We start from the raw sequence: 13,135 nt of genomic DNA on the forward strand, positions 1-13,135 counted from the left end.
TTTTTTTTTTTTTTTTTTTTTTTTTTTTTTTTTTTTTTTTTTTTTTTTTTTTTTTTTTTTTTTTGTCTTTCTCATTCTTTTAGGTTCCTAGATTTTATACAGATTTTTTTTTTTTTTGACACAAACATTAGAGCTCATCCTCTTTTCCAAATTTGGTATCATGTCCAAATATTTGGGATTTAATTGGCTTGAAGATGGAGAGGTTACACAATTTCTAGATGTGATGTTAATTCTTTTTTTTCTTTTATCCTTGTTATAATTTCCAATACAAAGAACTCCTGACTAATTTCTCTATTTTTCCCTTTTCGTTTTTGCCATGAATTTAGTGGAGGATTGCAGTGATCTTAGTTGAATTCACTAGAGAATTCAAGTTCTAGGAATGATCCTGATTTATGTAACAAAACCTAAACAGAGCTCAGAGGATGGTATATTGATTTAACCAGCGAATTTTTTAGGACTGTTCCAGTGGGTTTAACTTCTTATGCAATCAAGTAGCTTTAATTTTGAATAAGCTAAGATATTCAAGTCCATATCCTGTTTTTGTCTTCCTATGTTATTTGGCAATTACAATAGCAATGAGTTGTAGAGCAAATTTTCCAGGAAAAAGAAAAGAAACAAAACCTTTTAAGATAGCAGTAGTGGAGAAATCTTCCATATGTCTCTTGCATACTCATGAATGGTTCTGTCACTGCTGAACTTGTATGAACCAGCTGTGTTTAAGATCGACATCTTGGTCCATCTCTGTACAGTACAAGTAAACATTAAAAGATTAGCAACATGGCTTCACAGCATAGTGTAGAATCTGGTGCATACCTTTTGATCTCGATAGGCCTCATCAACCCTCTCTTGGCACTCTATGTAACTAGGGAAGTCCTTGCCAACGAGGAAATAGTCTGCCCGACCGAAACCTTCATTTCCTTCTAAAGATCCCATGAGTTCTTCATAGTTATGGGGACCAAAAACCCCACTTCTTACGAAGTCCTTCACTTCCTCAAACCGTGGGTCAGGAACAAACTATCCATAAAATCAGAATCATGTGATAAGCTACCAAACTTAATAGAAAAAATTTGGTTCTCTTTTCAAGTGTATGAAATGTTTGGCTTTTAAAAAACTATGAAAAATGGTTCGAATTAGTTCCTGGTGGTGACAGGTTTTCACAAGTTGACAGTCACAAAAAAAGGACGTAATAACTCTGTTGACATTCTTCTCCTAACATAGCATAAAAAGAAGAGCAAAAAGTCATATAAGAAAATAATAATAATAACAACAACGACATTTTCCAAGTAATCCAAAAGATAAAATAATCACGTAAAGAGACTAGGTCTTGGTTTAACTTATCAGGTTATATTTCGCCGGAGTTTATAATAAAATAGTAATTCCGAAGTCAAACTTAAACCATTTGTGAAATTTCGTGGGATTAAACTCTCATATTTGAAATTTAGTTACCAGAACGTCATACTATTCTCAAACTCAAGGGATCAAAGCATAGTTTTTCCCTTTTTCATTGAGCTTTTATGTTTAAAAGATTACTATCAATCCTGCTTGGTCTCCAACGAAGAGTTTCTAAGCTTACCTTCCCTTCAGCCCTTTCTTTTCTTAGACCAGCAATTTCATGCGCCCTTGCACCAAAGAGGAAAAAGTTGTCTTCTCCAACCTCTTCCCTTATCTCCACATTTGCCCCATCTAATGTTCCAATTAGTATGCAGCCATTCATTGCAAACTTCATGTTGCTGGTTCCACTGGCCTCCATTCCGGCCGTGCTTTTCGAAATCGAATTACATGACATGAAAAAAAACAGTGCAGAAGTCAATCCCAAAACCAGAAAAGTAATATTGAAGACTAACCTACCAAACCAACTGTAGTGGCCCCAAAAGGAATAAGCCTCGGTTTTTTTTCAATATAATAATTTCATTAGTTTAATGTTTGGTCGGATGAGATTGAAATTGATGGCTAGCAAGATGATCAAACTTGTCAGTTTACTACCTGATATGCTGGGATAGATCACTACCAGGAATGAGCACTTCTGCTACACTCACGTTGTAGTCTGGAACAAAGACTACCTGTAACAAAAACAAGTTTTAAATCCGGAAGTGCCCATAAATCGGTAAAGCCGACATTGATTTCTGTAGCTAACACTTTCGAGGCAAGAGAACAATATTTTATGATATTTGTCTGCCACAATATACCTTCAAAAGGTCTCCTATGTCACTATCGTTATTGACGGTAGCTCCAACATCAACAATAAACTTCACAATCCTCTTGGCCTGGACATATGTGGAAAATGCTTTCCCGCCAAAGATACAGACTCGAGGAACAAACTTAGCTTCTCTTTCCTCGAGAGTCATTTCTTTCATTTGTTTATAACGATAGACCACCCCCAGGATGTTCAACAACTGCCGCTTGTATTCGTGGATGCGTTTAATCTGAATATACATATTCTGGTGTTAATCTTAGAAGTAGTATATAAGCAACGATAATTATTTTATGAACAACGTAGTTGAAAAAACGAGCGAGTGGTCCTTATCACTTTGGTCGTAGTACGAATGAGAAAATAAAAGTTTCTACAGTATGAGCTCCCTGCAGAAGGTGAAAATTGTTGAAGCTTTTATCTACAGAGTTCACCATCGAAGGACAGAAAATTACCTGTACATCAAACATTGCATCAGGGCTGACTAAATAACCAGTTTTTTCTTCAAGAAAAGAGACAACTTTCAATTTGTTTCTTCTTCTAGCTTCCTTCCACATGGACTGGAGATCCTCGTTATCAGCGAACTGCATATACAATCATCCATCACATTAACATCAAACCTAATTTGCTAAAGCTATAGAATAGTTTCCAGTTCAAACGACACTAGCAATAAGGAAATAGAGACTTACTCCGCCTTGAATTAAACAGGCGAATGTATTTATGAAGCTAGAGATAGCAAATGGAAGACAAGTTCATCTGTTAGACAAATCTTCACTGAAGTAGAGACTTGAAAGTTTCGTTTTTGACCAGTTTTACCTTTCGTAGTATTGCCAGTTTCTCGGTATCTGTCACCCAGTGCTCCGTTCCAGTCCACTTTGTGATGATTTTACTCAGGTCCGGATTGCAAAAACGAATCCATCTTCTCGGTGTCACTCCGTTCGTTTTATTTTGAAATTTCTCAGGCCACAACTGACAATAGAGATGATATATTTTGAAATGTAACTAATGTTTAGAATGGAAAAGAAGCTCAGTTTCATGTCTGCAATAGTATGTTGAGAAGGCTATGCCAACAGTGGGACTTACCTCATAGAAGTCGTTAAAAACTTCGGTTCTAACAATTTCACTATGAATTTCAGCAACACCATTTACAGCATGCCCACCAACAACAGACAAATTAGCCATGCGAATCATCCTTGGATGCTTTGGATCAACTTTAAACGAAGCATCTACTTTATTTACAGTAACTTTGTCTTCAGACTCGTCTTCTTTATCAGGTAACGATTCCTCATCTATACTTTCAGCTTCCTCAACGAGATCGACCGCAGGCTCCTCCGCTGATTTTACTAGCAGTTCCATGACCGAGTCTGGTAATTCAAAATTTTCTAGAATTCTCATTTGCTTCAGCTTTTGTTGCAACAACTCAAGATCTTTTGTACCGTACTGAGCAATGATGGAATGGATAAGCTGAAGCCACCAAAAATAATATATTTTACTTCATTATCTGGAAGACGGTACGTTACGGAGAATTCGGTGCATTTGTAGTGCATTTGAAGTATATTTGTAATCATCAAAGGTCAACCTATTGATATCCTTACCTCCTTGTCAATCATTTCAATTATCTGAACATGTCGAGGAAATAATTCCTGCATGAGGGGGAAACTCCATTTTTCCAGAGCCTCGGGCAGAACTGTATGATTTGTGTAGGCTACAGTCCTGGGAAAGGCAAAAAAAAAAAAAACAGGGAAGAAACTAAACAAACTAAGAAGCATAGAATTAAAAGAATCTGAACATTCAGTCTTTCGTATACTTTTAATCTTTTATGATGGGGAGTTCTTTGCAATAAAAAGAATTGGCAAGTGCATAATCACACTAAAGAGTATAAAATGGAAAACTAAATTCAATGAGGAAACGTATCACAACTGATTTTATATAGTTGGTGCTAATAGTAGCAGCAAAAATATTTATATGCCAGTAAGCCAATAAAAGAAAACCTTCGTGTGATGTCCCAAGCTTCTTTCCAGCTCAAGCCTTTCACATCCATCAATATTCTTATCAGCTCCGGGATACAGAGTGTAGGATGGGTATCATTCATCTGCACAGCTACCTTTTCTGGAAAATTTTCCCAGTCCACAGACTCCCCGGATCTCCTCTCAAAGCGTGCGACAATATCTTGAAGGGAAGCAGAGCACAATGTGTACTGTTGTTTCAGTCTAAGAGTCTTTCCCTCCAGTGATTCATCTCCGGGGTACAGTACGTAACAGATCTTGCAGAACAGGAACGTTAGAATTTTCTCCAGTTAACCACTTGGAGTTATCAATAAATACGATGCATCATTAATTAATTTGAATTTGAATGTGCCTAGTCGTGAGGAAGATTCTAAAAGCAGTCAGTGCACTATTTATTTAAGGACAATCAATGGCCTAAATAATAGCTGAATTTTGCATTGAGAAATTAGAAGCTACATAAGGTGCTGAGAAGATGATAAAAATTGAAACAGAGCTTCAGCAGGTTCATGAAATTTCCATACCTTTTCAGCTTTCTTTATGGCTGCATATGCATTTGCGTGATCTCCAACATTGAAAGAATTCAAATCAAACTGTTCGGGAGCAACCTTTGTGGACCACAAACGGAGGTTTATGGTGGTTTTAGTTTTATAACCTGGTATTGGAACATCATAGGCAACAGCAGTTACATTTTCTCCTCCAACCCATTGCTTACTTCCATCTGCGCCAGAAATGACTTCACCATAGAATTTCACAGGATAAGAGATGTCGTTTCTTGGAATCTCCCAGGGATTGCCCATCTGATGAAACAAAATTGATTCTTCAACACATGAATCATGAGACCACCAACCATGTTAACCAGCAGCAGTCAAGAACTTAAACACTTGCTTCGAGTTACCCAGATAGAATAAATACTATTGTACCTCTAGCCAATTTTCAGCCACTTCCTCCTGTCCATCTTTTGTAATGAGCTGTTTGAACAGACCATACTTGTATCTGAGTCCATATCCCCATGCTGGATAGTTCAATGTTGCCAGGGAGTCCAGAAAGCAGGAAGCAAGCCGCCCTAATCCTCCATTTCCTAGTGCAGCATCTGATTCCTACAATCAAGATGCCCATTGACACCGACCGTATGTATATCAGTAAATAAATTCCCACAGTACAATTTAGAAAACTTGTTAGGTTAGTTTTCCATTTGAAGAAACTTGCTCCTTTTAGATTCTGCTATCTTTTTCTAGACAACACTCCTCTTATTTTAATAAACGATGTTTAATGGATATTAGAGGTCTTTAGTGAAAAAATCTAAATATGTAACTCACTCAGGCCAGTTCATCTAAGATCTGAAATTGTTTCATCCATGTGACGAGAATAGACCTACGTTTCCAAAGTCTATGTACCATTATTTTGATAACCTCTACTGAAGACCAGAAATTGGTGTACAACACTCTTCCTCGCCTATTGAAGTTACGGCCGCGAGTTTGTATAGGAAAGAAACTCCATAAATCCAAGTGAAATTATCGGATATCTCTCTCACCTGCTGTGCCACCTCCTCAAGATTACATCCTAACATTCTTAAAGCATCTGCATAAGCTCCTGATAGTTCTAAATTTCCAATTGCATTTAGCAATGCTCTACCCTGCAATCAAACAATAATATAAAATAAACTCACATCAATGACATCTAACAGGCTTCTCGCAGATTCAAAATAAGTTGCAATATCAGTGATTCTGTGTTGACAAGAACCTGTAGAAACTCCATAGACAGATAGTAGGCTTGCTTCACATTCATCTTTTCATAGTAGTTATACGTAGCATTCCAATTGATGATAAGCAAATCACGAACACTTTCAGCAGTAGCATAGAATGCCTTAGAAAGCCCAAAGCCCTCCGGAGAGAAAGAAGGCGTGAATTCCGAATGGTACTTAATACTCGCAGCAATTGACTCCGAATCTGGAAAGAAGGTATCGCAGTCGTCTACAACTATAGGAAGAAAAATTCTCAATAATTTGGGAAGTCAATTCCATCGACAAACACGTATGCATTCACATCATTGCAGATACAATCGTCGGATAAAATCTCAAGTCAGTTTCGCGCAATTTACCTTCTCCGTTGACGCGCTCCTTCATTTCCTTCTGTTGATCGTTGGCTACGTTCCTAATGCATAGCTTCCTTCTTGCAGAACTCGAAACCGAAGTTCTAAACAACAGAAGCCTCGTCCAAGTACACCGAAAACTGGACTCTGCAGTGAAGCGAGAGAGGAATTTGGATCTTGAGGACTCAGGATTAGAATGAGCGCAGGTCCATGATAATCGCAATCCCGCCATTGCGACTCTTTGTGAGGAAGACGAAGAAGGAAGGTATTCTGTTTCTTATCTCCAGTATTTGTGAGTGCTGAGAGTTCAGTCTTGGCGGGTCACCAGACGCACGTTAGAAGCGCGGGAGATAAGAGACCTCAACGTCAAGTGGGACCCACAACTTTTCCCACGTTTTTTTTTAATTATTATTATTATTTAGTAAATCATTCAGATATTTTTTACGAAAAATAAAATTAAAACTTTTTAGAGTCTAATAAAAAAAAGTTCATGGATAAAATAAAATAATTATTAATATATATATGAAATTTCAGGGCTTCGCATTAAATGGTCCAATTTTTTTGACCTCTTTCAAATGATATTTTTGCAAGTTGAGCGCCTCACCAACCAATAAAAATATCTACTTTTTCTAAAATATAAAATTAAAGTGCTTAATTTTATTTACAAATTACTCGTAAAAAAAAATAATAATAATAAATAATTTCAAAATATTTTACAAAATTAATTAGAATATTAAACCAGAATTTGTGAATGGTCTTTCTTTCTTAATCCAAAAGTGTTCTAATCACGTCCAAATGAACTTCTATTCATAGGATAGTTTTGAAAGTTACTTTGCCGTCCACTGCCACTAAATCACAACCCCACAAGTCAAACTGGTGTTTGTTGTTGCACCGGAGGCCGCTAGTACTAGGTACTAAAGTATGGGTGTTTTGTATCTATTAAGCAAAGACGGGTTGTAATTGTATAGTAGTATCGGAAAACATGTCTCGGAGATTATAATGTTTGAATGCATTGAGCTATAATCTGATTGACGTGGTTAAATATCAGTAAAATACACTCACCAATAACAGCCTTTCAACTATTTAATTAATTATAAATAAATAAATAAATAAGTGATACGTGCTAAAATTGGGGACGCACGTGCGCCGCGTACTCTCGACATGATTTAAATAAATGAAAAGAAGAAAGAAAAATCCCAATCGAGAATCCCAACGGTCTAAATTTGTAGGGCAGGGGAACGAATTTCAAAATATTTCTTATGTTTTGTAGCGAGTGGGAGCGTCCAGTTTTCTGCTTTTCCGCGTCGCCTCCCATCGATCTGTTTCGCGATTTTCAATTCTATCTGTGTTAAAGGATTGAACGCACTGAAAATCCTCAAGAACACGACCTATTATTTCACTTTCATTTCAATTTTTCTTCCTGCTTCGATTTTTCAGGTATCGTTCTCTCTCACTTTCCCCTTCTCGATTGTGTTCGTTGGGGGTTCTATTTCCAGTTCATGAATTTGGTAATTCATCTATCTGTTGATCTTATATTCGTATTTACACTGCATTTCTGTAAAATTTTCTCCGTTTTTGAACCCTCATTTTCCGTTCATATTGTTAATTTGTATCGTTATCGGCGAAATTGCTTAGAATATCGGTTTGGTTTAGCTTTCAATCCCTAATCTTACAGTCTAGTATATGCTTGACTTGCGTTCTGCATTCTTATTTCCAATTTCTTTTTGATAGTCTTCAAATGGAAAAACTGTAGTGTTATTTTCTTAATATATATTTTGCCAATCTACTGTAATCTTAGAGTTATTTTCGATTTGAAATTGATGACCTTCTCCTAATAGATCTTCTTAATACCATTTCACAGGTACCAGCTATATTCACCAGATCCCTTGTTTTAGAGCCGCTTAGCTAATAGTTCATTAAAATTCAAGTCTCTTTGTACAGCCAGGATGTTTAGTTTCATGAAATCCCCCGTGAAAGTTTCTAAGCAGAATTCTGTTGATACTGGATTAGCCGGATCCGGTACTAATCCTTTTGATTCAGATACTGAACCTGAAACCAACCAAACTCTTAATCCTGCAAGAAGAACTTCTTCCGAGCCTGCGCTTGTTATACCGAACTCCATTTCCGCCAATCCTTTTGATGATGATGATGATGATGATGGTTTTGTTGGAAGAAGAGGTACTGCAACTTCTTCAGCCTCTAAAAACGGATACAAAAATGCAACTTCTTCAGCCTCTAAAAATGGATACAAAAATGATTTTCGCGACTCGGGAGGATTTGAGAACCAGAGTGTGCAGGAATTGGAGAACTATGCCGTATATAAAGCTGAGGAGACCACAAATTCTGTTAATAACTGCCTGAAGATCGCTGAGGACATAAGGAGTGATGCTACCAGGACCCTTGACATGTTGCATCAGCAAGGTGAGCAAATTGAGAGGACCCACAGGATGGCTGCTGATATGGATAAAGATCTAAGTAAGGTAGGCTTTTTACTAGTTTTCTATAGACACATTTATCCTGAAATGATTAATTGACCCATGTTGTTTTGATTTATTTAAAAAGAGAATCAGATTATTCAAAATTTGAAAGTGAACGGTACTTTGCTTGCATGTTACTGAAGCAAATATGGTTGCCTCGATAAGATATTCCTTTCATTCTTCCTCTATGGTATTTATGAAATCTGGTTCTTTCCGGGTTATAGTTGACGGATCTGATATCCTAGCCAGAAACTGAATGAAGTGATTTTGTCTTACTTTTACTTTTTGCTTTTGTACGAGTTCTTTCCATTTGTTAATAGTTTCCTTTTCATTACTGTTAATTGTAGGGAGAGAAACTTCTGAATAATCTTGGAGGCATGTTTTCTAAGCCATGGAAGCCAAAGAAAACCAAAGAAATTACAGGCCCTCTCATAACAGCAGGTTATATTTTCATTGGTTCTTCTAACACTGTCATTCCTATAACTTATTGCTTCTCCCATTTTATCCGCTATTGATTATGTCCATATTGGCCGTCCAGATAATTCATCTGGGAGAACTGAAAACAACAAGGAGGAAAGGGAAAAACTGGGTTTATCTACAGGTAAAAAGCAGTCGGCTACTCGAACACCGCCTTCTGAATCATCTGGCGCAATGCAAAAAGTCGAGGTGAGAGCACCGACTGTTATCATTTCACTTAGGATTATAGGCATTATTATGGTTTCAGATTTAAACAATGGGTAAGAATGTTTTTTCAGGATGAGAAGGAAAAGCAAGATGATGCACTCTCAGATTTAAGTAATATCTTGGGTGATCTGAAGAATATGGCTGTGGACATGGGAAGCGAGCTTGACAGGTATGCCATTCTTTTACTCAATTTAGAGATTGCTGTATTATTACATAGTTCTGAATGAATATTTTCTGGAAAATGCAGGCAAAACAAAGCTTTGGATCATCTAAGCGACGATGTCGACGAGCTGAATTCTAGAGTGAAAGGTGCCAATCAACGAGCTCGCCGTTTGCTTGGGTAGTAAAATCAGACACTCTAATTCTTCCCTTCTCTTTGTTTCTAGCTGGAATCATTTCGTTCAAACATTCTTTAATTGTTGGTGTACTTCTGTTCTTTTCTCATGTGATTTTTTAGTTCATAATAAGTACATTGCTTCTATTATTTCAAGGAAAAAGCCTGTTCCTTCATCTTGTTGAAGATAGATAGCAGCCATGAATTTAGACAATAAGAGTTAGATACCATTTTCCTTTCTTTTTTACGTGAACTGTCTAAAAATGGAAGATAAAAAAACTACAGTAAAAAAGATAAAAAGGTAAGATAAACTCAGAAGGGGCTTTTACATACATTATGTTTCCATAGATTCAGACAGTACACAGCCTATACAGCAAAATTACATTAATTCCATAAACAGTAAAAGACATATGAAAGTTCCATAGTACCCCTCCAAAGAAAGAAAACCTCATGAATCCTGCCATGTCGGCAATCTGTACCTTATACCTCCAAAATTAATGAAACTCATGGGTTTCTTTTGAATCTTACCTCCGGACCCGACCACCTATGAACTTGTCTTCTTTTTCTTTAATACTAAAAAAAGGAGCCCAAATCTTAAAAGTAAATACCTTGTCATTTCCATGCTTGTTTTTGCCACTTTTCCACATCAAAATGAACTCGAACACACCAAAACTCGGAACACTTGGACGCAAAAACAAGAATGGAAATAGCAACAATAACCTGAACGAACCAAGAAAGAAAGAAAGAAAGAAAACAAGACAATACGACATTGAACAAAAACTCGTCCACTAATTAGCATAGTCTTCTTCTGACTTCGTCGATCACGTACGAGGATTATATATTCTTCTTGATTCTTAACTAATAGGACTCAAGAAGAAAAGGGTGGATGATATATGTTGTACTGGAATAGCGAGAAAACTGAGAAGAGAAATGGCTGTCTTGGTAAAGAAAGATTCTTTTTGCTCTTTCTTTGCTCTCTCTTTCTCTCTTGTTTCAGTTGTGAAGAGGGTTTGGCCCGGATGGCACGAGTCTATTCTCGACGCCATATCGAGGGTCAATTTGATTGTGTGTCAGCAATGGCAGCGGCAGCGGTGGAAGGTAGACAGGGAGGCGATGTTGGTAAACTCTATGAAGGTGAATACACAAAGAACGTGAGTTTTCGCGAGTAAGAGCATCACAAGGATGAAGCTGTTGTTTGTGGCGAGGCGGGTGGTGGCGAGGGATGATCGGAGATGCTTCTGGCACGGAGGTGGAAGGTGGATGATTGGAGAGTCTAGTGGCCGTGGAAGACGAGACGAAGAGGAATAAAACTATCAAGATCATCATGATGAGCTGCCCATTGGTGGCAAAAGATGAAGAGGGGGAAAGAGAGGCTTTCATTTTGAGTTTCAGATACAGAGAGATAAGGACGGGGGGAAGAAAGGAGATGAAGAAAGGAGAAGAGATGGTGAAAGTGAAAGGGAAGAAGTTTAAATGCAGAGCAAGAGACTCATGAGGGGGGGAAATATTATTATGGCCTTGTTGACAGAAGGGACTGGCTTGAGGGACCTGTCCATTGGCCAAGGGTATAGTTGGCAATCATTTTCACTCTTCATTCAATTTTTTGCTCTCACTTTCATCATGTACGTTAAACATCATCGGTTGATCATTCGCATCTTTAATTCAACGGTTCAGATCATCTTTATTTTTTCAATATTTATTAACCCATGCAAATATTGCCTAATTTTTATTCAAACTCTCATTAATGAAAGAAATAATATATAATAAAAATTTTGAGGCGGGTTGGTTCGCGGTTGTCAATTGTATTAAAAGAAACACGAGCGAAATGCAGCTTCTAACAAGTTTCTAATCAAAATGACTTAATGAGTAAACGTAGAAATGCCGAGCATATATCCATTTACACACTAACACACACGAACTCCTTTTGTTTGAGAGAGAATAGTTTTGGTTGAGAGAAATCCCAATTCCATGTATCCAATCAAGTGAGCCACGCCGTGAGACGATTAGGTTCGTTTGTGACACTTCAATACAACTCCTAGCACAGAAAGTACTCTAAGAGGCTCGGGAGAGAGAGGGGGCCCATTCGAAAAAAATTATGAATAAAAAGTAGCACGTGACATGGCAATAAGCAGTAAGTGGGCCTAATCTTTGCCCCGTCTCCGCCTTCTTCAATGTCCAAGTTTCAGAAAGAGTATCTAATCACTAAATATTATCTTCCTTCAACAACGATTTAAGGAGAAAGTGATAAAGAACGAAGGGAGAAATTAGTGAATGGTAGTTAGTTTAAATTGAAATCACGAGTGGATTAATGGGCTTTTTAGTCATTTTACCTACAATGAAATGAGTTTGTAATATTAGAAATATCTTATTACATTTTTAGATCTATTTAATTGCTTAAATATAATAAAATAAATTTAATATAGTAATTTTGAACCAACCTTAGAGATTACACGAGCATTAAACTAGTAAAATAAAATTAATTTGAAACTGGTAGATGATCAAATAATAAAGATATTATTAGATATTGTTCAAGCACTTTATCAAGGGTTGTTATAGTATGTGGTAAGTATCCTTGCATGTCATGTGGGTGACCTGGGGTCGATCCCTAGCAATGGCATCAAAGTTGGCGTCAAAAGCTAAGATAATCATTGTGTTCTAAGAATTCAATATTCAACAGATTCTCATGCCTTTTTTTGAATAGTGTGGTAAGTATTCCTGCCTGTTATGCGGGTGACTTGGGTTCAATTCCCGGTAACGGCGTCGAAAGCTAAGATGATCATTGTTCAAGAATCCAATATGTCTTTTTTTCATCTCGTTCAACAGATTCTCATGCCTTTTTTTAACGTCGTACGATAAATGCAAGTATTCGCGCCTGTTACACAGGTGATCCCGATTTTATCGTCGACAAGAGCGTCGAAAACTATATCCATTAAAAACGAGTTTTTAAGTATCATAAAAATATGTGTTGATTTTTTAAAACTTAACAAATTGTTTGCTAGTGGGTTTCAGAAACTTTTAACAAATTCCCAAACGATTTATTGAGGGTTGTTGTAGTACAGTGGTAAGTATTCCTGCCTGTCACCCGGGTGACTTGGGTTCCATCCCCAACAATGGCGCCCGCCGAAAGCTGTGATGATCCCTTATTAAGGTCATTAAAACATGATAATGCAATATATAAATTATCTATTTTTTTTATTTCAAATTTGATTATTTATATTTCATATATGATAATAGTAACAATAATTAATGAGGTTAAGCAAGTTAATCCACGGATTAATATCGGCCTTTCCGAGTTTCCTGAAGGAGCGAACTCGAGAGAACAGAATTCGTAGTGAAAAAAAAAAAAAAAAAAAAAAAA

General features: G+C 36.9%; 2 protein-coding genes across 5 annotated transcripts; one reads left to right on the forward strand and one right to left on the reverse strand.

Annotated features, from left to right (window-relative positions):
• Window positions 1-466: 466 nt before the first annotated feature.
• On the reverse strand, window positions 467-6,587 carry LOC111450034 (alpha-1,4 glucan phosphorylase L-2 isozyme, chloroplastic/amyloplastic-like). Of its 2 annotated transcripts, none has more exons than XM_023090176.1 (15): window positions 6,292-6,587; window positions 5,935-6,170; window positions 5,726-5,827; window positions 5,115-5,291; window positions 4,716-4,991; window positions 4,180-4,451; window positions 3,784-3,901; window positions 3,272-3,652; window positions 3,005-3,157; window positions 2,644-2,772; window positions 2,187-2,423; window positions 1,984-2,060; window positions 1,574-1,760; window positions 814-1,014; window positions 467-741 (listed from the first exon to the last, which is right to left on the reverse strand). In XM_023090176.1, the coding sequence occupies exons 1-15, from the start codon at window positions 6,512-6,514 to the stop codon at window positions 625-627; spliced, it is 2,886 nt and encodes a 961-aa protein (XP_022945944.1). In that variant the 5' UTR covers window positions 6,515-6,587; the 3' UTR covers window positions 467-624. The 2 variants fall into 2 exon arrangements, with proteins under 2 accessions (XP_022945944.1, XP_022945943.1); XM_023090175.1 differs by having other exon boundaries at window positions 2,996-3,157.
• Window positions 6,588-7,525: 938 nt separating this feature from the next.
• LOC111449670 (putative SNAP25 homologous protein SNAP30) lies at window positions 7,526-10,024 on the forward strand. 3 transcript variants are annotated; one of them, XM_023089673.1, is made up of 6 exons: window positions 7,526-7,719; window positions 8,224-8,762; window positions 9,107-9,200; window positions 9,298-9,425; window positions 9,515-9,612; window positions 9,691-10,024. In XM_023089673.1, exons 2-6 carry the CDS (start codon window positions 8,229-8,231, stop codon window positions 9,785-9,787), a joined length of 951 nt encoding a protein of 316 aa, XP_022945441.1. In that variant the 5' UTR covers window positions 7,526-7,719; window positions 8,224-8,228; the 3' UTR covers window positions 9,788-10,024. The 3 variants fall into 3 exon arrangements, with proteins under 3 accessions (XP_022945441.1, XP_022945438.1, XP_022945439.1); XM_023089670.1 differs by having other exon boundaries at window positions 7,527-7,719; window positions 8,144-8,762; XM_023089671.1 differs by having other exon boundaries at window positions 7,710-7,790; window positions 8,144-8,762.
• The last annotated feature ends 3,111 nt before the right edge of the window (window positions 10,025-13,135 follow it).

Source organism: Cucurbita moschata, unplaced genomic scaffold (assembly GCF_002738365.1).
Source record: "Cucurbita moschata cultivar Rifu unplaced genomic scaffold, Cmos_1.0 Cmo_Scf00011, whole genome shotgun sequence".
NCBI lineage: Eukaryota > Viridiplantae > Streptophyta > Magnoliopsida > Cucurbitales > Cucurbitaceae > Cucurbita > Cucurbita moschata.